At 38.1% G+C, this 25,458-nt stretch overlaps 1 protein-coding gene across 2 annotated transcripts in view; it reads left to right on the top strand.

Annotated features, from left to right (window-relative positions):
- TBCK (TBC1 domain containing kinase) overlaps positions 1 to 25,458 on the top strand; it is a 93,759-nt gene that overhangs the window by 55,900 nt on the left and 12,401 nt on the right. For both annotated transcript variants that reach the window (XM_082050344.1, XM_082050345.1), the window contains 4 exons: positions 251 to 287; positions 1,679 to 1,840; positions 14,725 to 14,900; positions 24,407 to 24,582. In XM_082050344.1, coding sequence (XP_081906470.1) covers positions 251 to 287; positions 1,679 to 1,840; positions 14,725 to 14,900; positions 24,407 to 24,582 — 551 coding nt within the window. The remainder of the gene's footprint in view (positions 1 to 250; positions 288 to 1,678; positions 1,841 to 14,724; positions 14,901 to 24,406; positions 24,583 to 25,458) is intronic.

Below are 25,458 nucleotides of genomic sequence, written 5' to 3'. Positions count from 1 at the left end.
TGTTGTTTTCAATATAGTATCACAAACCAGTAATTTGAAAGAGATGAGAATGGGGAGCTGGGGGAGGAAAAAGCTTCTCTGAGGAGCTAAAAGTTGTGTGATAGTGGTTCTGCCACTGCAGTTATTTGCAATTTTAAACACATTCGTGCTAAGCTAGGCGATTTTTAATGTAGTAGGCAATAGTCACAAACAACTTTAACTCTTAATAAAATATGGTTTTGTTCTCTTCCCCCACCACTACCCTTTGCAGCTTTATGCTATTCCCTGGTTCCTTACAATGTTTACACGTGAGTACACATTATTTTTGCTCTGATTAAATGTTCTTGTGTTTCTTAAGCGTAATTTTGCTCACGTTTTCATCTAAAGCCTTCGCAATTGGTGTGATGTGTCTAACATTTAGTAGGTTGCTTGTAATTTGCAGGGAATGTGTGTTGTGGTTTGAATCTCAACAGCTCCTGTCACATACTTTCTGCCCTTATTTGACAATAATAGGCACTTTTTTTTAATATTGTGTCAAATTTTAACTGGATTATTTTACCCATGCAGGATTTAGGGAGTGTGCAAAGGAAGCTGTTATCTACTGGAAAAAGATATGATAATAGTTAAAAAAACAAAACAAAACCCACCACACCAAACCTTCCCCTGCCCTCACCCAGATAATGTAAGAAAGAGAGTAACTTTGGGTTTGAAGGGCAACAAAACAAGCTTACTTTTATTACATTATGACACATTGTTATTCTACTAGCACTAGTTTACTATGATATTCGTTGCATGGATGTTAGGAACAAAAAGAGCTTTATAATTTGCTGAGCTTTTAATGAAAGAGGACAAAGTTAAAAAGCAAGTCTAGAAAGAAATTCAAAATCTTCTTTCCTGAAAGATATCTGTGATTTATTTTTCGATTTCCTCTCAACATTGGCAGGCTTTGAATTTAAAACAAAGGGGCAGAATGGAAAAAGTGGATGGATTGTTTCTCTGAAATATCAAAGAATTTAATATGAGATTCTTGACTGCAAGATCTTGCCTGTGAAGCACCAGTTCTTGCAGTTGTCCATTCTAAAACTTCTGTGAGAATCACCACCTTTGGAAAACCAAGGAGATGGTTTCCTTGGCAATGAATCGCAATAAAATGTTGCAGTTATTGAGTTGAGGGGTAGCTTATTTCAGGAGAACCACCTTCAACTTTATGTATAATATGTTCCTTATTTTAACAGGCCTTTCTACTTGTCTTTCCTTTATTGTGCCAATTTGGGTCTATCCTGCTAGTTATCTTGTCTAATTTTAAGTAGTTTAGCTGATTGATTAACTTATTGCTGTCTTCATAGTATTAGAAAAACTGATGTGTATGTCCTAATGCATAATTGTACCCTACCAACAGAAAAATAAATTGCCAGTGTTATGTTAACTTGAAATCTGAAAACCTGCACATTTCTGAGCATTTAACAATGAAATAAGAATCTGATTATTTCCAGAATAATCAAAATTCATATGAAGACAAACCTTTTTCTGAACAGCTTGAGTCCCCTTTGCTCCCAAATAAAAAGGAAGCAACCCTAAGATGGGAAAGGGAAAAAGTATCTAGGCAACTCCTTAAGAGTTTGTGCATGTGTGTCTGTGTTTTTATCAACTTAAGTGCTTATTGCTCTTTTCCTTTTCATTGTGCTTGTTCATCCTGCAGACGTCTTTCCTTTGCACAAAATTTTTCACTTGTGGGATACGTTACTGCTTGGAAATTCCTCCTTCCCGTTCTGCATTGGAGTTGCGATACTTCAACAACTGCGGGATCGTCTGCTGGCTAATGGATTCAATGAATGCATTCTTCTTTTTTCAGACTTGCCAGGTACAGAAAAAACTGTTTCTTCCTTCTGGCTTCCCGGGTGTGTTGCTGAAGAAAGTATGTGCTTGCATGTGAATAGGTGCTACAAATCGGACGTGTTTTGAAATCATGGTAGATTAGGCAAACTCCCTGTCAGAGTGTGTAGGTCTTAACTACAGCTTGATGAAGTTAGTAAAGTCTTTTTGCTATCATCAGCAAGAACTGGGTGAGCTTGTTAGTATTTCTAGATGAGGGTAATTTAGAATGATTTTGAGTGATTAATAAGCGACTGTAGATATGCCACATATAGAAACGATCCAGTTGATAGGGATTTCTTAGTGAAAAAAAAAAAATAGTGCTGTTCTGAACAGTCCTTTTACCCTTTGATGCTGGTACTAGCCTGTTTTCCTCTCAAAAAATAATTAAACTTTTGCTGTGGAAGCAATTAATGTAAAAATTAGGGAAAGCAGTATTAGAATTGTTTTGTGCCAAGTCGGTTTCCATTTGAAATGGAAAGCTTTCAAAAGAACACTCAAAATCTGATTGGAGGCTGCATAATGGTTGTGCAGAAGTTCTGGTGTCTTGTCCAGTTGTTGACCTGTCCACACGAGCAAGTGTTGGATCTTGGAAAAAAAAAATAACACTATAAAATTGCAGTTAACCATGAAGTTTGGGTCTTATGTCTGAGCAAGTTTCTACTGAGACAGTAGGATGCATTTGAACTGAGTAGGCGCCATTAGCTGAAAGATGCGTGATATTAACGTAACACTTGAATTGGAAGGCTACTGCACCAAGAATATACTTATGTTCTTGTATTAATTTCCTCTCTCCCACCCAGGATCTTACTAACATAATGTGTGTCTTGGTTAAGAGATGACACTGGTTTAATTGTGTGGCCTTTCTCAAGATAACTTTAACTTTTGGCTAATTCCTGGGCTAATTATAGAGTTAGCGGGCTCCGTTTGAAAACCATGTGTGCAGTTCAAGAACCCATAATTCAGTTAAACAGAAGTAATTCTCTTTCAGAAGAACCGAATGAGAGAATCGAGTTTTGGAAGAGCATTTAAGCTTAAAAGTTCTTGTTAAATGTGACAGTCTCCACAACTGCTGAATTTACAGAGGATATCGCAGCGAGTAGGCTGAGGTTAAGTTCAAACTTATATAAATCAGTTTCTCAGAAGTTCAGTGGGTTCTCACAGCTCAAGTTCTGTGATTTCTCTAAATATTATTGTCACAAATTCTGCCTCTCACTATATACCCTTGAACATCTGTCCCAATTTCAAAATTTCGCTTTTCTGCTATGTTTCAGTTTAGTATATACTATGCAATTGCTATTGTATTTCTCAATTTATAAGAAATTGAATTAGGCCATTCCTTATGGTGTGGCTTTTTTGATTTTCAGTCTATATGCTCAGGCATTTCAAATGCCCTTATTAAATTTAACTGGAAATATTCTGATGGTCTGAAGGTCAGGGCTAAACTAAAAGATTCTCCCTTGCTTCCTCCTCCATCTATTAGCTATATGTCTTAGTTAAATTTAGACTCATTAATATTTAACTTATTTTCTTGCCTACGGTCATTTCTCCCCCCCTTTTTTTCCCTTGAGTGGTTCTAAATTATATATTCCAATTTATCTTGAACCAGCTGATTTACTGACAGTTGAAGTACTTTATACTGAGGTCATGGGTAGGAACACATTAGTTCTCATAATACACGTCTGTTTATATAATAAAATTAAACCACTTGAAATCTGAAGTATTATAATGTACGTGCTTCCTGCTGATTGTAGTTTATGACAACTTTGCTGATACTCTGTTAGGAAATGTTTTGGTAGAATGGTATTTCTGAAATGATTTATTATTATTTTTTTAACGTTGGTGATGTCTGCAATATTTTGGATGTCAACAGTGGCACAATTGAATATTGTAAGATTAATCCAAAGCCAATCATATACTGATTACTACAGGGGAAAAAATGAGGATGGAAGACGATCCTAGTGTGACTTAGGAGTTAAATGTTATTGGTCTAGTGGTGACTTCTTTGAATGTATAATTATCATTGTCTTGTGCCTTTTCTTTCTGACCTGAGTCTCATTTCTGGTTAAAATGTATTGACTGCTTATGCTCTTTGTCACCTGTGTCTTCCAAATGGGAATTCTGTTATTTTGGTTAAAATATATTGTGTGCCATGCCTGAGAATTTTCTGAAAGTAATTTACAACCAACCTTCACCTGAAACTGGGTCACCCCGAGGAAGAGATTGTGTTGTTCAAAACATTTGCAGTAATTTCAATCTAAAATCAATTGTTGCTCAGCAGGCTGAAACTCTGGTGGGATTTTTTTTATTCTTGAGGTTTCTTTGCACTGGAATGACTTATCTCAGGCTTATATCAACTCGCTTTCCAGACTGATAAAGCTGTTTTACTGCAATCTTGCAACTTTTTAGGACACTTTTTAAAGATTACTTGGTGTTACAGTAGCTATTTCTAAAAATGTATATTAAAAACAGAAACAAAAAACAACAACACTACACCACACTGATTCTCCAAGGAACAGAGTTTCTTGAATGTGAGAGAAACAGTTATACCTGTTGCCGTTATAGACATGCCAAAATTCTGAATCCCATGGTGGTGAAAGCCATATAAATGCTTGGAAGAATTACATCCAGCTCAGAAATAGACTGAAGATTAAGAAATAGTGGAGAGTCTCCTCTAAGATTGTCTGGTGCAGTTTTGAATGATGTGTTTCTGCTGACAGCAGCAGAATTAGACACACATCAGAGAACATCTAGATGTGACCCTAGGTAGCTACTATTTTACTTTCTGTTGTTTTGATTCCTGAGAATCCTTTGTCTGCCCACATCCATGATTCACACACTTTTATCACGCCAGAATTTCTGGTGGTTCAGCATTTAGTTAATGAAGATTTGGTAGGAGGAAGAAATGCAGTTGGCCGTCAAGCCGATGCTGAGCTTGTGGGTGTTTGGTGCCTGTTCCCATTTGTTTCACCACTTCCCAGGTAAAAATGTAAACTCCAAGATCAAAACACCAACTTTGAAGAGAATGAAAGAGATAGAGTGGGGTTTTCTGTGTGCCAATAAGCAGCAGATAAACAAATGCAATTACTATTTTGATTAGGGTTTGACTTTTTATCATACAGTGTTGAAAATGTCACGTTGCCTAGATTAAGGCTCTGAGGAATATATGTCGTGATAGCTCTTCTAAAAGGAAACTTTTTTCATAACTCCAGCTATGAAATTTTGACACGTGGCTTTGCTATAGCTTGCCCAAGTTCCAAACTGTTGTCCCCCATGGCAGATGACACTGTAAGGTGATCTGGTCTGGAGTTAGTGAAGCTGCACTGCTTTTGCAAACTCTGCTGTATCTGAAGAAAAACATCAATTTGGTTTCCGTTGCATGATGCACATGATAATGGTGCTATAACACAGAGAACCTGCATTGGAAATATCCAAAGACATCAGAAACGAAAAGGAAATCATGTTTCTAGTTTTCTCTTCTTGAAAGATGTAGGTTTGACTGATATTTATGGAAACATCTTTTTCTGACCATATTCCTCACCTTTGCTGTGTTAGATGGCTTTTTTAGTTGGAAGTGGCAGGTGTATTTTATAACGCAGTGCTTGAAGATTATTGTTGCTAAATAGTGCAGTTATGAAGCAGAAACTCTGCATAGCTGCTAGTAAGTGGGGGTTTTATATTTTCTTTCCAATGGCTTGCAGCCAGCTGTGCACTGGGAGCTGGCTTTAGTACAGAAGCAGAGCAATTTGTTAGGGCACACCTGTTCGCCAGGGCTGTTTGGTGGTGTCAAACCCACTAAGATTGATGTCACTTCACTTGAAGCTGTGAGTTCTTTGATTATTCAGATTTTCCATTTGTAGTGACATGAACAAAATGCAGCTCTAATTTTAGGTTCAATTCTACCATCCTGACACTAAAGAGAAATGCCGTGGTGGGTGACACCCTAAGGAAAAAAAATACCAAAACCTTTATTTTATTCATATTAGCGTGCTTGCTGTCTGTAGTTGTTACTGGCAGAATAAAGTCAAATATATATCCTTTAGCAAAGACTGTCTCAAGAGATGGTGTTTTATAAAAAGGGTAAAAAGTGAGTTATCAGTAGAACTTTCATAGTGAATGTCTTAAAATCAGTGTGCAGCACAGCTTACGCCTCCTGTTTTTTGATGGAGCCTGTATGTGCTCTTCATAGCAAAAGGAGACTTCAGAGAATAGAATAATCCACCTGTTAGTTGTGTAGGGTTTTGTACTTTACCCTGGAATAAAACCAAAATGCATAAAGGTAGACCATCAGACATACTATATTTTTTAGGCAAGGAAGGAGAAAATTCAGGCCGCTCATAGCTGAGCTTTGCTGCTACATGTGGTGAATTATTCTTTTTTCTCTTTACAAAGGTGTCTTGGGAAAAATGTTGCTGGCAGAGCAAGGTGCCTGGTATTGTATCTCTCTATATCTTTGTTATGCTGAATGTGGTTTTCTGCCTTTAGGGGTGTAAATTGTCTTCCAAATAATCTTTAGTTCTTCAGTTGTTAATTGAGGAGGATTTTAAAATGAGATGCACAAATGCTGCAGTGTTAAAATTCCTTGATTAAAATGTACATTAGCAGCAGATCTCTCTGATTGTACATATATTTTGGGGGTGTATATCCAGTGTTGTTGATACAGATACACATAACTACTTAAATATAGAATTGAAATGGCAGTTTGGGCTGAGCACTAGAAAAATGTTTCAGTTTAAGTGAATTCTCAGTGGCTTTGCTGTCAGTTCCCTTTCGTCTACTTTCTCATATTCAAAGAGCTTGAACTCTTGCCTTTATAAGCCTGCATGAGGCATTAGATTCTGTCTATCCAAACTTCTTGGTTCTTAATATATTAAGAGCTGGTGTTTAGAAGACATCAACAGAAAGACTAATACTAGATATGGAGGACTAGAGCAGGTTTGTACCCGAAGCTCAGACTTTGTTGATATTGCAAGCTCGGAATAAATTTCAGGGCTGGATTGTTGGTGTTGAATGGCAAAACCCGACCAGGAAGGACAGGTATCCCAACTGGGAAACGCTCATTGCATGTGAAGGATGTTGTCTGTATTCTGAAAATGGTGATAAATGGGCTAAGAGCCCATCAGGGTGTGTCAGGTGAAACCTGTCACTGCAAATGTTTAAAAAGTCTAGACAAGCATGTGTAGGGGATAGGCTGGTCACATAGAATTTGGCTTCGGAGCAAGGCAAGGAGCTGGGCAGTCTTGCTGGTTCTTCAATCCTTATGCTAAGAAACCAGACAAACAGAAAAAAAAACCCAGAAACTAAAGAACCACACGCTCACAAAACTTCTTTTTTCTTTTACTCACCAGCATAGCGTAGATCTAAAAAACATGCTCGGCAATCATGTAAACTGATAGGGTATAAACAGGAAACTTGTCTGCTGGGAATATAATCCTGAAACAACACAAAGCTTAACATGACTTAAAGATGGTCTTTTTCTGGTCGGTTGGCTGGTGCTGGTTGTTTTTTTGTTATAAAAATATGATATTTAGGAATGTACTTCTTAAATACTTTCATGTGTAGATTCAAATTGGGGGAATGTTAGAAAGCCTTTTTACAGAATAGGACAATTTTTCCTTGACATCTGAGTAGGTTAATTATGCAGCAAACTTCAAATAGTTTAGAAATGTATATTGACAAGGTTGACCTGATGTTAGTTACTTAAAGCTACCAGTTTTGCACTGTGAAACATTAGCATAGACTTGACTAATGGTAAATGCTGAAAGTTCTGCATCTCAGTAAGTTATTTAGTGTAGTACCAAATGACAAGAGCATTTTTTTTTAGAATTAAAGCAGTTTAAGCATGGGTACGTAAGCAAGATGCTTATTATCCTTCCTGGTTACACTTGCTGTCTTTGTGGGAAATTAACAGTATTTCAGTCTTCAATATTATGTTTCTTGACCTGTGGTAGTTTGTGGGTGTTACGTGGTTCAGGATACTCTTTAGGCAGGTCTAGATACTTTATCTATATTAATCTTTACCCAATGAAGTCACTTGAATTTTTGTCTTATTTCAAAAATCAGCAGTTCTAAGCTACTTAATGGTATTTTCTCAAAAAATATCCCAAAGGCTAGCAAGAGGAGAGCTCTGCTAATACAAAGGCCTTCTACCTATGGCTGTTGAGAGATTGATCCATTGTATAAGCATTTGGGCTGGTTGGCGTTTCTGGTTGTAGAGGCTTTTACAATTTTCTATGTGTTGTGCCTGGGAAACAGCCGAAGTGGGTTCTGTCTACCACTCAGCTGGATTTACTGATGCATACTGAGCTTTCAGCAGTTGCATATTACTTCTAAGTTTCACTAGTATTTGAGGCTGTTAAATTCAAAAACTGAATGCTGTTGGATATGGTGTTAGTGGCACAAGTTCCTCATCTTCTTTTGTTTCTAACAAGTTCATCCTCGAAGCTGATCCCTGCAGTTTTGTAAACCTGTTGTTTTGTGCATCTTCAATAGATGGTCATCATCTAGTTATGAAATAATGTCCGTTCTTCTGTGGATCTGCTTTATTTCCCCTTATTATTATGTGTGTCTCAGGTTTTGCATAGTAGCCTCCATCTGACCATTTCCATTACACAGTGTGAATTCATATCCTTCTGTTATTGTCCAGGGTCTTATTCTGGTGTTAGGGCAGGACCAGATGTCTTTAACATTTTGTTGGTTTGTGGAAATGTCTGCTGTTAAACAGCCCTGGTGCACCTTGTAAAACTGTCTAAAACGCTTTCATGTCAGAGCTCAGCTGACATTACAGTCTTTATGCCCATAGCATGTGGCATTTGGTGGTTCCCTTACAGTAAACATTGACTCTTCGTACTGTCGTTCATCATTCTGTGTCTTCCCTGCTTGTCTTTATCAGTGCAGGACAACATCGCTTTCCCAAACTGGAAGGTAATCTTTACGAAACCTTTTCACTAAACTGCCAAGACAGAGCAATTCTTACAATTACAAATAAGAAAAGGATCCATGTTTGTCCTTTATGCAGTCTAGTGGCTCAGGGAATTACTCATGGTGCTTCTCCCTGTTGCTCACTGCTTTGGTCAGTGTGGAACTCCAGGTACTGCTGGAATTGTACTTCACAAAACTCTCCTCTCAGTTTCTCCTATTTATACACAGACTGCAAACATCCACACTGTTCTCAGCAAAAGTGTCAGTATCTCACATAGATATGTCATTTCTACTTGAATTATTATTTTCATAACACCCTCCACTATAGAACTCCTGGTCTGGATACATTCCAAATTTCTCAGTCCTCAAACATCTCCTATATGGATTAAGACAAGAGACCAACAAGTGCTTTTTCTACTCTTTGGACTTTGCATGTGATTTCATTACATGAAAAGAAAAGTCCTTTCCCCAGTGTTTCTGATGCAGATGTTTGATTTTTCATCAAGAAAGAACCTGAACCGCTTCATTTTTGATACACTAACCGCTGGTTGTGGGCATTCAGGCTCAAGAATAGCTTCAATTGTTGTCTTTCCAACAGCAAGGCAGCTGTTGCATGTACACTGAAAATGGCAATATTGTCCAGAGATAGTAAACAATATTAACTGTGGAGAACTGTCCAGATTTTTTCTTTAATTCCAAGATACTGAAAGAATTGCAGAGTAATGTGCTCTCACACAAGGCAGCCTGTCAATGCAGCATTGAAATAATTGATCCTTATTGCAGCTGTGCAACGTGCCATCTGTCTGAAGGCACAGGACTGTAGTTTGTTCCTTTGCTTCTGCATCCAGTCGTTTTTCTAGCCGAGTGCAACTTCTGTACGCCTGCTGTATTACATAAAAATATAATGGCTTCTTGATTGACAACACGTGTCCTCCTGGCAGCTGTTGAAAGATGCAGACATTGCATCCATGGAGAAAGAAGAACAAAGGCTTCTATCTTAAAATTAATGACTGATACTTGTGTTGCCTTTGAAATTTTGGTGCAAGATGCACCAAAGGGGATGCCGATGTCTGTAAATAAGAGCAAATTCCTATCTATAAAACAGTGAAATAACACAACTATCCTATAATGTCTGAAATGAATTATATAAAAAGAATAATTTTGTGTTGACCTTTTTGCTTATAGTAACGTTCTAGCAGCAATAGATACAGATATATACAGAGCTGTTGGATAGAAATGTCACTTCTCTTCCTAGATTTCTCCTTTTAAATATCTACGCCTAGTGTATCTTTCTGTATGTCATCAGAAAAGAAGACGTTTATGGCCTTTGTTTCTTCTGAGAGCAGCAATCATGAGATGGAACTGAGGGACCTATTCAGCTTCCCTGCTTTGGTAGCACAGAGGTTTGCTGGCCTATTTCTGTGGCTGTGCGGTGAAAGCTCCATGTGGCCTGGTGGGGTAGTAATCAAGTATTTGTGATGGAGAGGCCAAACCAAGCCCATAATTCTGGGCTGTTTCCAAAATGCAGAAGCAGTTTATTTTGGTCAGGTTTCTTAACTGGTGTCCTGTTACCCAAGGAAAGGGCTCTGGAGTTGATTAACTGCACACAAAGACTTGGTCTGTGTACATTTTCATTAAGAAAGAACCATTGGTGTTATGTTTTTCTCCATTATTTGCTTTCACTTGCTATGAGCAATGTGTGCACCTCTGCTTTTACTGGAAACGTAAACAATTCTATGTGTTTTTGTCACAGGTGTATTGCTTTTAAACTGATGCTTTCTTTTTAACCTCTGTTTCAGGCGTGGTCTAGTTCTCTCCTTTTTCTATAATAATAAACACTAAATATATGTAGCTATAAAAGCAGCTGTGTCAGGCTGAGCCATCCTTTCCAGTTGAAGCTGTTGACAGAGGGAAGCAGCAGCTTGGTAGGGAGTTATAATTTAGCATGAACAGAGCAAAATTAATAACATCTTAAAGCAACTGTGAAGTTTTGTTCAGAAAAGGAGGAAAATATTTAAATAGGCTTAATATTGGGGTGGGGCCATGGCAAAACCAGATTACTGTTAGATCATTTTTTGTTTACTTCCCTACTCTGCTTATTTCAATTCCTGTATTTTTTTTTGTATTTAAATATCCCAGGAAAAGTCTTTTGATGCCAAGTAATGGAGTAATTAGCCAGTGCCATAAAATTGTTTCCCGTAAGGCTTGATTGCTTCTTGACTGTGAAGTACTTGAGCTCAGTTGAGCCAGAACTCCTAAACCCAAGTTTTTAAAATGAAAGTTGTGACTTTTAGTTCATAGGTACTTGGGCTTTTTGAAATGCAGGTGCTGTGCACTTTTTGAAAACCAGACTACTTGAAGACCTACTAAATTTTGAAACGATAAGTTATTTTTATACTATTTATATTACATTTACAGTTAGGCTTAAATTTTTTCCGTACACGCCTCACAGTTAATGACACTGTGTTATGTCAGCATGTTTTCATTACAGATTTTCCAGCAAAATAATTTGTATGAATACAAAGAAAAGGCATGTGCTTTTGCAACCATAAAACACCCCAGTGTTGGGATCTTGGAGAGCATAGAGCTGTTGTATGTACATCTCCATGAGTGAGCAGGCCCTCCCTGGCCTTTCTAAACGTTTCTGTTCACTTCTTGCTGACAGCTTGAGATTTGTGCAGATGATGTTCTGAGTTGTTTGCCCATGTCAAATAGTCTGACATTCTGGTGAGTTACTCTCTGTTCATTTGTTCTTAGTCTTGCTCAAGAATCTGGGCACTGACTTGATGTATTTACACTTCTGACATACCAAAAATATGTATTTAATAATGTGTAACCTTTAACGTTTTCTGGCTTGTAACACAGTTACTTGGGAGCAGGAAAAGGACAAGCAGAACTAATACTGTGTGAATGCAAAGTCTTGGTGCAGTAGCAAAAGGTGGACATTTAATTGGAGACTGAGTCATTTGTCATATATTTGAAAGAGCATGGAAAGCAATTGGAATTGAAGTAGAACAGCAGACTCTTACTTATTAGCCAAGAGGAGGAGAAAAGATCTTATCCCTCAAGGCTGCAAAAGATTGCATTGTGTTTTAGTTACTGACGGGAAATGATTTTTCTTAAACCGAAAATTCCAACCAAGAGTGAAGACTGGCTTGAAGGTTCCTCAAGTGTGAAGCATGTTCATGCAATGTGACTAATCAATATTCTGTAAATATTTACACCAGTCTTAAATTCCAGTATCCTGAAACTAATTGTTTTTTAAGAAGAATGTGAATACAATCTTTTGCTACCAGTAGTCTCGTCTCCCTTGGGGGTGATAAATGTTGATAATTTCCACATACATGCATACATGTGTATACATGGGGTTTTTTTAATTATTATTATTATTTGTGGAAACCCCAGTCTCCTTATTATATTTTTATTTTGCATTACTTAGAAGCAGATCAATTAATCAGCAGACTGTAAACTGGTGTTAAGCTCTTGATGGCCTCCCTCCCCAACCATGTAAAATGTTCTATGGAATTTCATTTTCAGCCACGGCCACTGTCCTCCTGAAATGCTGCTTGGAAGAAATGAAAAACCAACAGCCAAGAGTCACAGAACAGACTCCTAAATGTTTTACTTACACCGTGATGTGTGAGAACGGGTTATCATTTTTAGGGAAAAACCCATAGCTGCATTTTCCAGTTCTCTAAATGGATTCCTTTTAGAATTACAGAGCTTGTTTCTAGGAAAAAAGATTTTTATAGTCTGTCTCAGTAGGTAATTCTGTCTATATAAATTTCTGCTTTCTAGTGCACCTAGTGTTCCTATTCTGGCCTTCAATTATCCATTTTCAATTTCAGACAGTTGTAAGCTATCATGCCCTCTCGCAACTGGATGTTTTAATGCTATTTATTATTGTTGTTCAGATTGTTTTTCTTTTTACTGGCTAAATTCTGCTTTCATCTCACTTTTTACAAAAATACCCCCAACATTGCCTTAGCTCAGAATCTCAGGAGACAGGGCTGTAACTCATAGTTATAGCAGCCTCTTTACCAAAAAACATAAACTGTAAATGGACTGCAGCCTTGAACTGAAATTCTCAACTTTTTATGAATAAAATGAGTCTTCAGAAATGTGGAGAAAGTGTGACCATAGTGACCATGCTTTAGCCTCTGTTCTGACCTCTAGGAATAATAACCGGTGAAAGGCATTTGCTGTCTTTATCTGAATTTAGAAATTGTATAGAATTCTCCATGGATTTTCCTTGGGAATGATATTAAATAACAACCTTCCATTACAGTATATACAAAATGAAAAATGTAATATGTTTTCCTCACAGAATGAAAAGTTGTAACTTACTGTTGAGACACCACATTGTACATTTATCTCTAGCAAGTATTATCCCAAGTAGCTGGGGAACCTGGTAGGCTTAAGGAAAATTGGGATTTACTTTCACGTCCACAAAAAAGATTTTTGGATCTAGAATTAAAATCGGGGGAACCACAGTTTTGGTCCCAGATTTTTCAGAATTTCAGAAGCAAGATAGCACATAAGCATGTTGGCTTCAATGGAATTAAAGCATATGCTGCAGGTTGTATCCTACCTGAATACAGACAATGTTTCGAATGGGAGATTAATAGATCACATCATTCATTCATATTTTAAACAAAGTAAATTATGTCATCCAACTGGGATATTCTGCCCCAAGCTTCAATTTCAGCTTTTTTCACTCACCACCCTGCTAACAATTGAGGTTTCTGGTGTAACTCCCCGACTGATAGCAATGCATCAAATCTGTTGATGGTCGTGAATGATGGATGGCAATGCATCACATCTGAGATACACAGATAAAGCTTGGCCACAGTGCCTCTGTTTTCTTCATAGAAGCTCATGCTTCAGTCTTTTAAATTGTGAATGCTGTAATATATCCTCAAAGATGCTTAGGACTGATACAAGAAAGAAGTGCATTAGCACTTGTTGTTTGTGTGATGCACTACATTACGCTTGTTGTAAAATGCAAGCTAGGATGATTTTTCTCTTCATGCGACTGCAGACAGGACACGCAAAACTAACTGGTCTTTTTATAGTAATACACAAGTAAATGGTTTATAGAAGACAGATACATGCGGGATACTTTGTTTTGCAAAAATGATATTGGTAGTAGGTTTACTTTTGCATATGTTTTTCATTATGCTATGGTAATTTTTATTTGACCACAGCTTATTTTAGGATGCTTCCCATTCAATAGGTATCTGCTTTCCTCCCAAGTACAGTAATACTTCACTCCTTCAGCCAGAGTGTTTCACTGGGAATATCTGGTTGGGTTTTGTACTGTATTTTTTTAAGCTCTAAAACAAATGCACACATTGTGTTTGCCATCAAGTACAAATTAGTGTTGAGAACTCCTATTTTCCACCAAACAACATGTAGCTTTGTCAAAATGGCAGACGCCACAAAGTTTGAGAACTGAAAGCTTCCAGTCTGGCTTATATAGCACTATTGAACTGACAAACGAGACACTCGGTTAATCCAAAAATCCTCATGTCCGTACACAGCATGAAATGTACTGATGATGTGCTGCATGTGCTCACATTCGAGTCAATAGTCTGATTTGCAACGACATTGAATGAAGAAGCCTTACAATGACTAGGTGCCAATTGTAATCCTCTCTTTGCATTGGTTAAAGTTCTATCACACTTCTCTTAAACAGATTTCCATACATAACTGGGGATAAAATCAATGCTTAAAATGTCTGTGCTAGTTTTTAATTAAAAAATTTCTAAGTCTTGTTTGGTTTAATGGGAAATGATTTTGAAAACTACATGCCCTTTAAGGGAGGGGAGAGAGAGAGACAGAGGTAGATATGGTTATACGTAAATTAGTAATGTCATAACTAGGGTAATTTGCTTTACTGACTTCTTTTCATGCTTGCGTTTCTTGTTCTTGCTTTAAATCCCTGATCAGAGATTGATATTGAGCGTTGTGTTCGTGAGTCAATCAACCTGTTCCGCTGGACCCCGAAGAGCGCTACGTACCGGCAGTACGCACAGCCCCCCCGGCCAGCCGGCGAGAGCAACGGCGCCAGAACTTCCATGTCCTGCTTTTCCGCTGACTATCAGGAGGCTCCTCGAAGTGACCTGGTAAGTGACCTGGGAATTGGAGGGGGGGGAATTGGTCAGATTGAATGTTTCTCTTGCCCCAGGTGGTTCTTTTTCTCTTTAAAATTCAGACAGGAAGAAAATACCCGCCAAACCTCAGTTACGGGCATTTATGTTGTCACTTCCAAGCACAGGGGTCTGACACATTCATCAGATGTTCTGATTTGCTTGTTGGCTGGTACACAGTGTTAGAGCCTATACCATATTATTAATTTCAATGAACAATTCAATGCAGCGAATGAGAATTAACAGAGAGGTTGTTGGGTTTTGTTTCATTTGCTTTGAACTTCAACTTCTTTGATGTACATGCCAAGAAAATTATTTCTTCTTGTGCCATATTTCTGCCTCTCCCAACTCCTGCTCCTTTGGTTCTGTGGTGTTTGTTACCACAACCGACCAGTGTCCACAACTCACCTGCAGAACTGCAAACAGGCTTTATCTCAGGAGAAAAACAGTACAAAGAACAGTTTGCCAGTGAGAAATAGGTAACTGGAAGGTGATACAGACAGCTCTGGCTGCGTTTTCCAGTTTGGCATCTCAGGTTAAAGGTATGACTCAAGTTATTTTGAGAGGTACTACGTGAGTTATGCCTGTGTTTGTCTTGGCAAAGAGTAACTAGCGGCTAAGAGTATATCTGCATTAGATATACACTCGGTTTAGCAAACACACTTTTCCCTTCTTTGTCCAGTAAAATCTAATGGTTGTTTCTCTTGTCAAATACACCATCTGAAGAATGGTGATTTGAAAAGATTCCTTTCCTTCCTCTCGGCAGTGTATATGTAGTCAGTGTCTTAAAGCTTACACAGTTTTATTTTGGTTTGGTTTTTCCAGTGATCCTTGTGGGTCCCTTCCAACTCAGGACGTTCTATGAATAGGGGAAGGATATATAGACCTGCCGTATCTATATGGTCAATTTTAGTCTATCTGATTTTCCTTACTCCTAAGAAACTAAGAATTGTGTTGTTACTCAAGTGTGTCTTACTTTTGAAGTAGTCCTTAAACCTGAGTCTGATAATCAGTCATTTTCTTGTTTTTTTTACTTTAGTGTTGATTTTATTTCTGTTGTTGTATTTTCTGGAAGTCTTAGCCATAAATTCAGGACTCCAAGCGCTACATATGCAAATACAGAACAAAAGGAAACTCCAGAGAGCTTACAGGACTTAAGAAATAATAGGTGGATGTAGAGAGGCAACTGGGAAGAAACCTGAAATGACAGTAGAATACTGGTTGCTGTCATACAGGGTTTGTAGCCAACGCAAGTGCTGCTGCACTGTTCTGGATAGATGTAGAGAGACTTTCTGAAGGAGCTAAGGGCTGCACATTAATGGAATAATTCAGATTGGACCTTAGCAAGTCATTCTGGTACAAATTTCTGCAGAAAACAAGCCCAATACTAAATTCGGATGAGGTTGCCCAGGGGCTTGTTCTGTCAGGTCATGACAATTTCTAAGGAAGGAGATTATTGCAGTCTCTCTTGGCAGCCTCATCTGATACCTGACAGTGCTAATAGTGAGCATGTTTTTGCATATGTGCTAGGTTTTCTTAATGCTATGATGACAAGAGAGTAAAAACACAAGTATCCTCAGTCCTAAGGATGTGCTTGTTCCTTTCTGTGTCCAAACAAGAGTGAAGGGACTTGGAAATAGCCAGGGGGGAGACAGGAAGAAGCAGCAATGCTCTACAGAACTGGTAAACAGAAAAAAATATTTCTATTTGTAGCAAGGATAAAAATCCATTATTTTGGGTCAACCAAAGTTTCTTTCAGTGTTCTTCCATTTCCTGGGAAATTTGGGGGTGTTTTTTTAAGCACAGTAATTTTATTTTCATACTGGAAGCTGTGTTTGTTTATAATGTCAGTAACTAGGCTCATACATCCCACAGTTTCCAAGAAATTAAGCTAATGATTTTGGTATGCTACAGAGGAGAAAACAAATACCATAACTTCTCTTGCCTTCTCTTTCATTTCTGCTTTCTGCTTAAAAGCAAAGCACTTTCCATTTGCTGCAGTGTAACTGATGGTTTAACTTCTTTTGAAGCCTGAATGTATCAGATCTTTTGGGTGCTGCTGTAGGGGGTTTTTAGCTCATCATCTAGACCAGCATTATGTGATTTATACAGAAATATGTGAATATATTCATGCTCTTCCTGTAGTGAAGAGGAAACTAACCTCATGGACATCTGAATGACAAGGAGATTCATATGTTATGTTACAGTCTACAAATGTGTTTGCCCTCATATGCTGTATTTTTGTGTGTCAGATTTTGACACAGATATATCCAAGCCAAGTATGTTATGGTTTTGGCAGGAGCCGTAGTTCAGACTTCGAAAATCCCATGTAATGTGAGGCAATGATGAGCTGCCTCTCACTTCTGACCAGGTCTGCGCTTCTGGGTATTCGCCTTTGTAAGATGACACTTCTCAGGGATTTGAGCAACATTGCTAAAAAAATTGAAATTATTGTTGAAAAACACTGTTTATACCCAAAAGTGTTTGGTTTTGTTTTGGTTGTTGGAGGTTTTTTTAACCTTAATCCTGGAACCATCTATCTCTTTCTTTAGACATATCTTCTGCTGTTTGTTGCCATGGGGAATCTCTTTTCTTCTTGAAAGCAGTGGAATTTGAGTTCAATCTTTAGCACACACAGTAGCTTTTAATGGATTTTCTAAAACACCGTTGTGTCCTTGCTGGTCAGGCGAGCCCTTAAAAAATTAATTTGCTGTTTAGTTGGTCATTATTTGGATAAGCACTTTGCACTGCATTTGTATCTCCAGTTCTCTGTTTGTGTGTCACCTCTGTATTTGAAGGCGGGTAGGGTAGGAAACAATTCCTCTCTAAACAAAGCTGTGGGTTTGCTGCTGAAGGTAAGTTATGACTTCTTGAAACATGTGTATTTAGTGTATTTAGTGTATTTAATTCAAAACACCAGCTGTCTCCTACTCCTGTATTTGTATCTTCCTTCTAAGCCACTTCAGTTTAGAAGTCTCTTAAGTGCTCTTTGTTGGCTTCTAAAATATTTGTGTGTATCTGCATATTACAGTGCTTTGGTTTATAGTAACATGAGAAGTATTTGCCCCTGGGTGAGCACTTTTCTTCCTAAATCAGCAGCCAGAAAAGCAAATTCGGTTTTACTCTTCTTTATCATTATTGCTGCTTAGTTTTCATTTTAGTGGCATCTGTTTGAAACTTGGGTGCTGTCTTCCTTCCTGGACTGATGTGTTGCTTAATCTTTTACTCTTTCAGCCAGTAAGCATGTTTCCACTGAGATAAAATCTCAAGGAGGAAATAGTTTCAGAGAGAATGAATGCACATCTTAAGTGGTTTTGCATGGGGGGTTTTTGAGAAAGATAAAATGTCAAAAATAAGAACAGAAAAAAAACCTTTAAATTCACTGCTGACTTTTAGTAACAGTCTACTCAAATTTGTGTCTGTATTTTTCCTTCTTATTTTTCTTTTAAATAGTACTTTTCTTTGGATATAATCAAGGATAGCTTGCATGACAGACTTCTTACAGATGGGAATTCAGGCCTATTTGCAATAAATACGCCACCGCTTAGTTACTTCTCATCTCCTGTGTGCACCTAGGATATATTTGTCCATGTAAAATGTATTGAATGGGTTTATATTAAGCTCTTGAATAACTGGTGTGTAAAGTCCATCTCTTCTTCTAAAAGAAGCGTGATGAGTAGTGGATACCAGCAATTTCTGTTCAGTGTACAAGCTGGGAAATGTTCGATGGTGCGATGTCCGTGCTATTCGTAACGGTTCTTACAGATATTCTGCCTCAAGGGTCTTCTGTCTGGATTCCTTGACCCATTTCAGGTTTGTTTTGTGTTCTGTTTTTATAGGGAACTTGGTTTTGTTTCCTTCTTTCATTGTTCCACTACTCAACAAAAAGCCGTTCCTCAAATTTGTCATTTGTTCATGTTGTGTGAAGCACTAACTGATCAAGATCTGAGTTACCGTTTCTAATTTATTTCGCATGTGCCTTTGATGCTTTGGTTTTTCTGATCGTAGCTGCCAACAGCTTGAGCGAGAAGTTGGGTTATTTGTAATCTTTGAGAAGAATTGGTTAAAATAGTTTTTCTGTCACTTTCCTGTGAGTGAATAAACAATTCCCTGTTTAATTAGGCATGTCATAAGCTCGTCACATTCTGACAACTATTTTTGGGGACTTTTGAAACCTTAAAAACATTCTCTGTGTGTCTGTTAGCTTTTCAAAGCTTTATTGACACTCATGAGCCAGGCAGCCAGCAACCAAAAGGTGGGGACTGGAAGGAAACCTCTGCTTCCAGTGCTTTGGTTCTGCAGATTAAATTAGCTGAAGAAAGCCTTTTTTAGGATTTTCTGTACTCTGCTTGGTTTTAAAAATGGGAATGTGTTTTATTATGTTTTAGGACTTTTTCTGATAGAAGTTAAGGCGTTAAATCAATTACCAGAGTAGGTAAAACAAGGAAAATATTGGCTTAGGAAATAACCGATGTTAAATGTTAATTTAAGAGTCTCTAATGAATGTTGCGCTTGGTTTTTAAGTTGTAGTATGAATAGCAATTATTTTAATTGAATGTAAACTCATTAAAACAAATGTGTTTTTTCTTGGTTGGGGCAGAATTAAAGGAATAAGACTATAATAATATAAATATTATTTAGATGAGACTGTTAGGCACTCGTTTACTTCATATTTCAGGATTGTAAATATATTTGGTACAGACTTGGTCTCAGAGTGTCCATGGGACGTGTGTGTCTGCTGTGGATGTGGCAGTGGGAGCAGCCACAGGTGCCGCCTTCCCTGGTTGTCCAGCTGCTCCTTCCGCACCAGCCTTGGCCATTTACCCACTTTGAAGTTGAAAGCTCAGTGGTTTTGACCTTTTTTGACCTCCCACAATTGGGATTCCATGCCTGATTAACAAATGTGCTTGGGAGGGAGAGAGGATAATTACACCTGCAAATTTAATTTAAAAAACATAAAAATCTAGCTAGTTCTGTCTGTTTGCTTATTGTGGGAATGTTCTTTTTTTTTTCTGATTTGGAAATTGTTTTAAAATCAGGTGCTGGTTTGATAGCCAATCAAGTAGATAGACCAGTTAAATCTTATGAGTTTTATTTTTCTCTTTTTTTCTAGTTTTGCCATATTAGTGGGGGGGAAAAGATTACTTTAAAAAGTCATAAGCAGGAGCCACTCTGTGGCAGTATTATGAGTATGGCAGCTATCTTCACCACCCATTAAGGTGTGGAATTTACCAAGAGATGAGATAAAGAAAGGACCCATAATAGTAGTAAACGCAACGGACCAGCGCATTCAGGTTTGCGACAGCTGTTAAATAGTTCGGATTTGAGCCAGTTCCTGGTTTTCCCTTCTATACCCAATCTTGGCTGCTGTGTATTGTGTCCTGTTAGAAGACATTGTCTGAAATGCGTATGGTTTCACTGGTAACGTAGTCTGAGGTCAGTTCTTGCCCAAGAAAATTATGGGAATATTGCAATGAAAAATGGAGGAAAACCAGAATTTCCAAAGTCTCTCTGGGCAGCGTTACTGCGCCGTAGCTGGCTATAGAACCTGAGCTCTGCAAAGTGGCACATTGTTCATTACCGGAGCTTTTTCCGTCTGCACTGATTGATGCCTGTTGTCCTCCCTGGTATCTGCTGGGTGATCCCTGTGATACAGGAGCTGGTGCGGTTCCATTGTTGAAAACTTGGTGTTGAATGAATGCTTCTTTCCAGAAGTACAGCTGGAGCAAAGCCTTATGTTATAATTAAGTTTTAGCAAGGAGGAATGTGTTTGGGCTCACTGAAGAGCAGTAGCAATAAGATGCTTTTCAAACACCTCCCTTTTTTTGTTTATGCACATCCCATGTGTGGAGAATGTTAGGAAACAGTCACACACCTCCGTGGTTTAATAATTTCACTGGTAAATATTTATGGGGTTGTTGACAATATGATGTAAAGCTCACTAATGAGACTTTGCAGCATGTCTGCCCAGCTGCGTGCAGGGAATAACGTGCCTTTCTGCTCTACTGATTCAGCTTCTTCACACAATTATCGTATTCTAGGGAGAAAGAAACAGAGATTTCTATAATAATGAGCTACTTCGGCAAGCAGAGCTCTCTTACATTTTCCTAGCCTGCCTGCAATGGTGTATGAAGACATTTGGAGGATGTTTACGAATGTGGGGGGAGTCAGGGTTGTGGAGGGCGTGGAAGAGAACAGCTTGCAAAATGTATTTGCAAAATGAGACAGAGCAAACTTAATAGAAAGTAGAGGGAGATAAGGAGCATCGAGGAGGTAGGCACCAGTGTCTTGACTTGGAAGTATGAGAAGCAGAATATAATGGCAAAGGAAGGCTAAATTGTAAGTGTGAGAATGAGTTTGCTAGCGAAGTTGTGTAGATAACAGTGGCTCTCAAGTGTCTGAAAAATCTTAGAAAGCTTTTCTAAAATCCAGAGGTTTGGCTGCTCGTTCTTTGTAAGTAGTCCTGCTTGAACATCAGAAAACACTGAAGACGTTTTGTATGACCCTTTGCCTAATAATGGCCTTAAAAAAGGATGAGGGGGGAGGCGGAGAAGGAAGGGAGATTAGGGAGTGTGTCAAGACTTGTATTCCTTTTTATTTGTTTATGATCATTAGAATACTTCTCTGCTTTTATCGGCCTCTGTGTCAGTAACAGTGGATTTAATCATCATTCTCTCTCAGTTGGTACAGGGGTTAAGTACTTTTCACTTATCAAACCATCAGAATTATCAGACCATCAGAAGTCAGGGGAGCAATGGGAGTCATTCTGTTTGCTTAAGAGCAAACAAAGGAAAACACCCTACCTTAATTTACTTAATTATGAAGGATATAAACAAAACCATTTGCATGAAAAATACTAGGTGGAAACAGACTGGTAATGCTTGGTTTTGGTCATAAAATCCTTCTAGATTATGCAGCTAAAATCTGATATTCTTATTTGGTCCTGTTTTCAGATACTTCCTGAAAACTGACTCTACCTGTCATGAAAATTGCTTTATTGATAAAAACACAAGAGCAGTGACTTTGCCTACAAATCTGTCCAGAGGTGTCCTGTTCTTCTGGCTTATTCTCCCTCTTCTACCAGTTCTTTTTATCTGACTGCTGTATTTTAATTGATGTCAAACAGTGCTACTCTATACAAATATATTTATCCCAAAGCTTATATGATGATACCATAACATTAAGTATTATATTTAGGTGGAATTCACTGTAAAAAAGAATTACATTAGCTTTCTTCCATTATGGTTATTTAAAGTGAAAACCAGCACAAACAGCAATGTCCTTGCTACAAACCAGTGTGACCCTCAATTTGGAATTGAATCTGTTTGTGTTTGCTGTGTGATTCTGCTTTTTTCTCTGTTTGATCAATTCTTCAGAAATCTTTTAAAACCATTATCTTCTAAGCCGCTTTTAAAATGGTTTTGTTGTCTTAGTCTTTGATATACATGCATACATTGATTCCAGAAACAAAACATTAAGTTCCAAATATATGGGGTGACATCTTCCATGAAGCACGTTTCTTTATGGAGGACTTTGGTACTTCGAATGGATTATTTGGTTGAACCCCAGATTTTAACTCTACTGACTTTCAGGCAGAAGATCCTTCTGTATTAACTTTGCTGCAATAAGTTTTGCCAACTTAAAAGACAAAAGGAGGGAAACCCTGTTTCTACTCAGATAAAGCTGTACTTTCCATGGATAAAAAGGTGCTTTATAGCTCCTGTGTTTATCAGATGGGACTGTTGAGCAGAACTAAAGATACTTGCTTATTTTATCAAAAAATGCACATCTTCATTTAATAGCCAGGATGAAATGCATGTAAGAGATTACAGGCTAATGAAAAAATAGATAGGAGCTATGATTTTGCCAGCCTGATGCTCTGGAGTGGTTTAATCTTTCTGATGCTTGACTTCTAATTTGAGAATACTTAAGCAGCTTTAATTCCTAATATTAGAAAAAAAAATCTTAATGCCTGTTGCTTCTTCCTAATTGCAGTAAATGCGTATGGCTTAGCAATTCCCAGAGCTATTTGAAAATTAATGGGGTGAGAAGAATAAGTACTTTGAAATTAAAGAATTTAGGGTGTTGTCAGAGAAACTTCTGAGCGGCAAGTAGACCCCAAACTTGAGCTTAAGTGCTCTTTTTCCTGTTCCCAGCCTGCTGATTAAGCAGTCTTCCCTCATGAACAACATCTTATAGCTGACTATTCTAAAGCAAGAGTCATGCTTGAAGTTAGGATATATTAAATAATTCTCTTTTCTTTGCGGGAAAACAGGCGAAGCAAGTGAAGTAGTAAGCTCAGCATCTTAGCATGCATAGACTTGTGTAGGTGTGTGTGTGAAAATGTGTGTGCATCTTTCTGGTAATTCTTATCTTTTCTAAGTAATGACAGGCTGCAGATCCTTTTGCCTATTGTTGACTCTCTTGGACAAGCTGGAGGTTTCCCTCATGCTTTGAGTGAGTCAAACTAATTCTTTTGGGTTAAAGTGTAGTTGTAATGGCACTTGAAAGTTTCAGCAGTGTGAAACAATCTCTGAAGGAAGGTGGAGGGATGGCTTCAAACATTTCACAACATTCTTACAGTGTCCATGTGGGTTTTTTTCTGCTGCACTTCACAGATTTTTATCTGTTGGTAACTAATGAAAATACAGGATTTCTGCATCCTCTGTTATTCACTAAAATAAGGAGGGTTTTTTGTTGTTAATTTAGATACGCATGAGCTTTTAAGAATGCAAAGGGAAGAAATACTAGTGCTTAGAAATGTTTCTGAGATAATTCACAGTGAAGGCGCGCTTGTGAAAAACAAGTATTACCAAACTAGTTGCTTGAATATTACCAGGTGTTTGGTATTGTGTGTCATCCAGTCACACAGTTTCTCTGTCCCCAAAATCCCCATCACCCAAAACTGAGGAACAAATTTTCTGGGTTATAATACAGGACTCTTTCTTACATTTCTGGTGTCCTTATTTGTGCCTGGTCTTTGGTTTGGGGTAATAACCTGGTGTTTAGAATAGCACTCTAACCTACAGAGGCATCCCTGCAGTTTCTGTGCCAAGTGTCCAACTGCTGCCTTTCTTTCCCACTCCAAACATGGAGGCCTTTCAGCTTCTCTTTCCAGAGAGTGCTTTTGAGCCAATTTATCTAATTTCTGCTGAGAAATGTTCTGTGAGTACTGTGACCCTGTCAGCCACAGTGAATAATTCATTAATAAATCACAATCTAAAATAGTTTGCACAGATTGTCAAACTTTTTCCTTAACAACTTCAACAGAAAATAGGGCTAAAATTGGCAGATATGCATTTGGCACTGCTCTGGAGTGTTTCTGTATGAATAGTTTAACTTGGACTAGTTCAAGGTTATAAGGAGAAGATCTGTTTCTATCTGAATGGGTTACACTTTGAAGTTGTCAAATAAGTGGAAGTTTTGAAGAACACCATGTCTATAATTCTGTCGCCTCTAACATTAGTTTTCTTCTTTTAAAGTCTAGGGATTCCATCAAATTGGATGACCTGAAGGCAGAGGTGTCCCCACGAATTTCAGCAGAAGATCTGATTGATTTGTGTGAGTTGACAGGACCCAGTCATTCCAAAACACCTGTAAAGAAAACAAAATCTAGCAAACCAAAGCTGCTGGTGGTGGACATTCGGAACAGCGAAGAGTATCCTTCAAATCTGAGTGCCAGCCTTGCCAAATGATGCTTGTATCAATTCCTTCCCCATTGTCTGCAGGCAGGGAGATGTTAGAATGGTAAATAATGGAAAGGGATGTGATAGAGGTGCAGTAGAAGTACCAAAGGCAGATTTGTTTTCTTTTTAATGGAGGGGCCTGGTTTGCAGAGAGGAGGACAAGTGTATTTTTGCCTTCCCATTTTAAGCTGTGGGTCTAGCGACACCACTTTGTACCAGTAGCACGTGTGCTTTAATGCTCCTTTTTGTTATGACAGGTGTTGTCGGCAGACCTTCCCCATTTAACATGATCAATATTTTGGAAGCATGAGGCTTTCCGATTAAGTAGAAGAGGAGAGAGAGGAGAGTTGATAGCTCATGTGCTTTGCCAGTCCCTCTGTGGAAGATCAGTTCCCATTGAGTGTCTTCTTGCAGCTACCAGGTAATGCAGCCTTATGGCTGTCCTGTGTCCTCTAGTTAGCTTATGATCAGAAAAGTCTTGAAGGTATTTTGAAGCTATATTTTTATCAGCGTTGGTACCCTGTCTGCACCTTCCTCATCTGTTCTGTTTCACATACATAGTTCTTTGTGTGGGGAATATTTTGTATTCTTTTTCTGAAGCAGAGTAGTTGCAGGCCTGGGTTTGTCTGGGTTTTGGATGGTTGAGGTTTCTCTGAGCAGTTAAGCATACTCAGTGGTATACGTGTGAGAAGCTAAATCTGTCCAAAATTATTTTCTGTCTAAATTATGGTCATTTCAGAACCTTTACCCTGGTTAATAGCAATGAGAGTGATGTGGTTATGAAGGTTGGCACAGAATAGTGAAGGATGGGTGTCGTAATTTTCCCCTTCAAAATAGAAAAAAACTGA

This window comes from Streptopelia decaocto, assembly GCF_964273445.1.
Source record: "Streptopelia decaocto genome assembly, chromosome: 4".
NCBI lineage: Eukaryota > Metazoa > Chordata > Aves > Columbiformes > Columbidae > Streptopelia > Streptopelia decaocto.
This window is presented reverse-complemented; position numbering and strand designations above follow the sequence as displayed.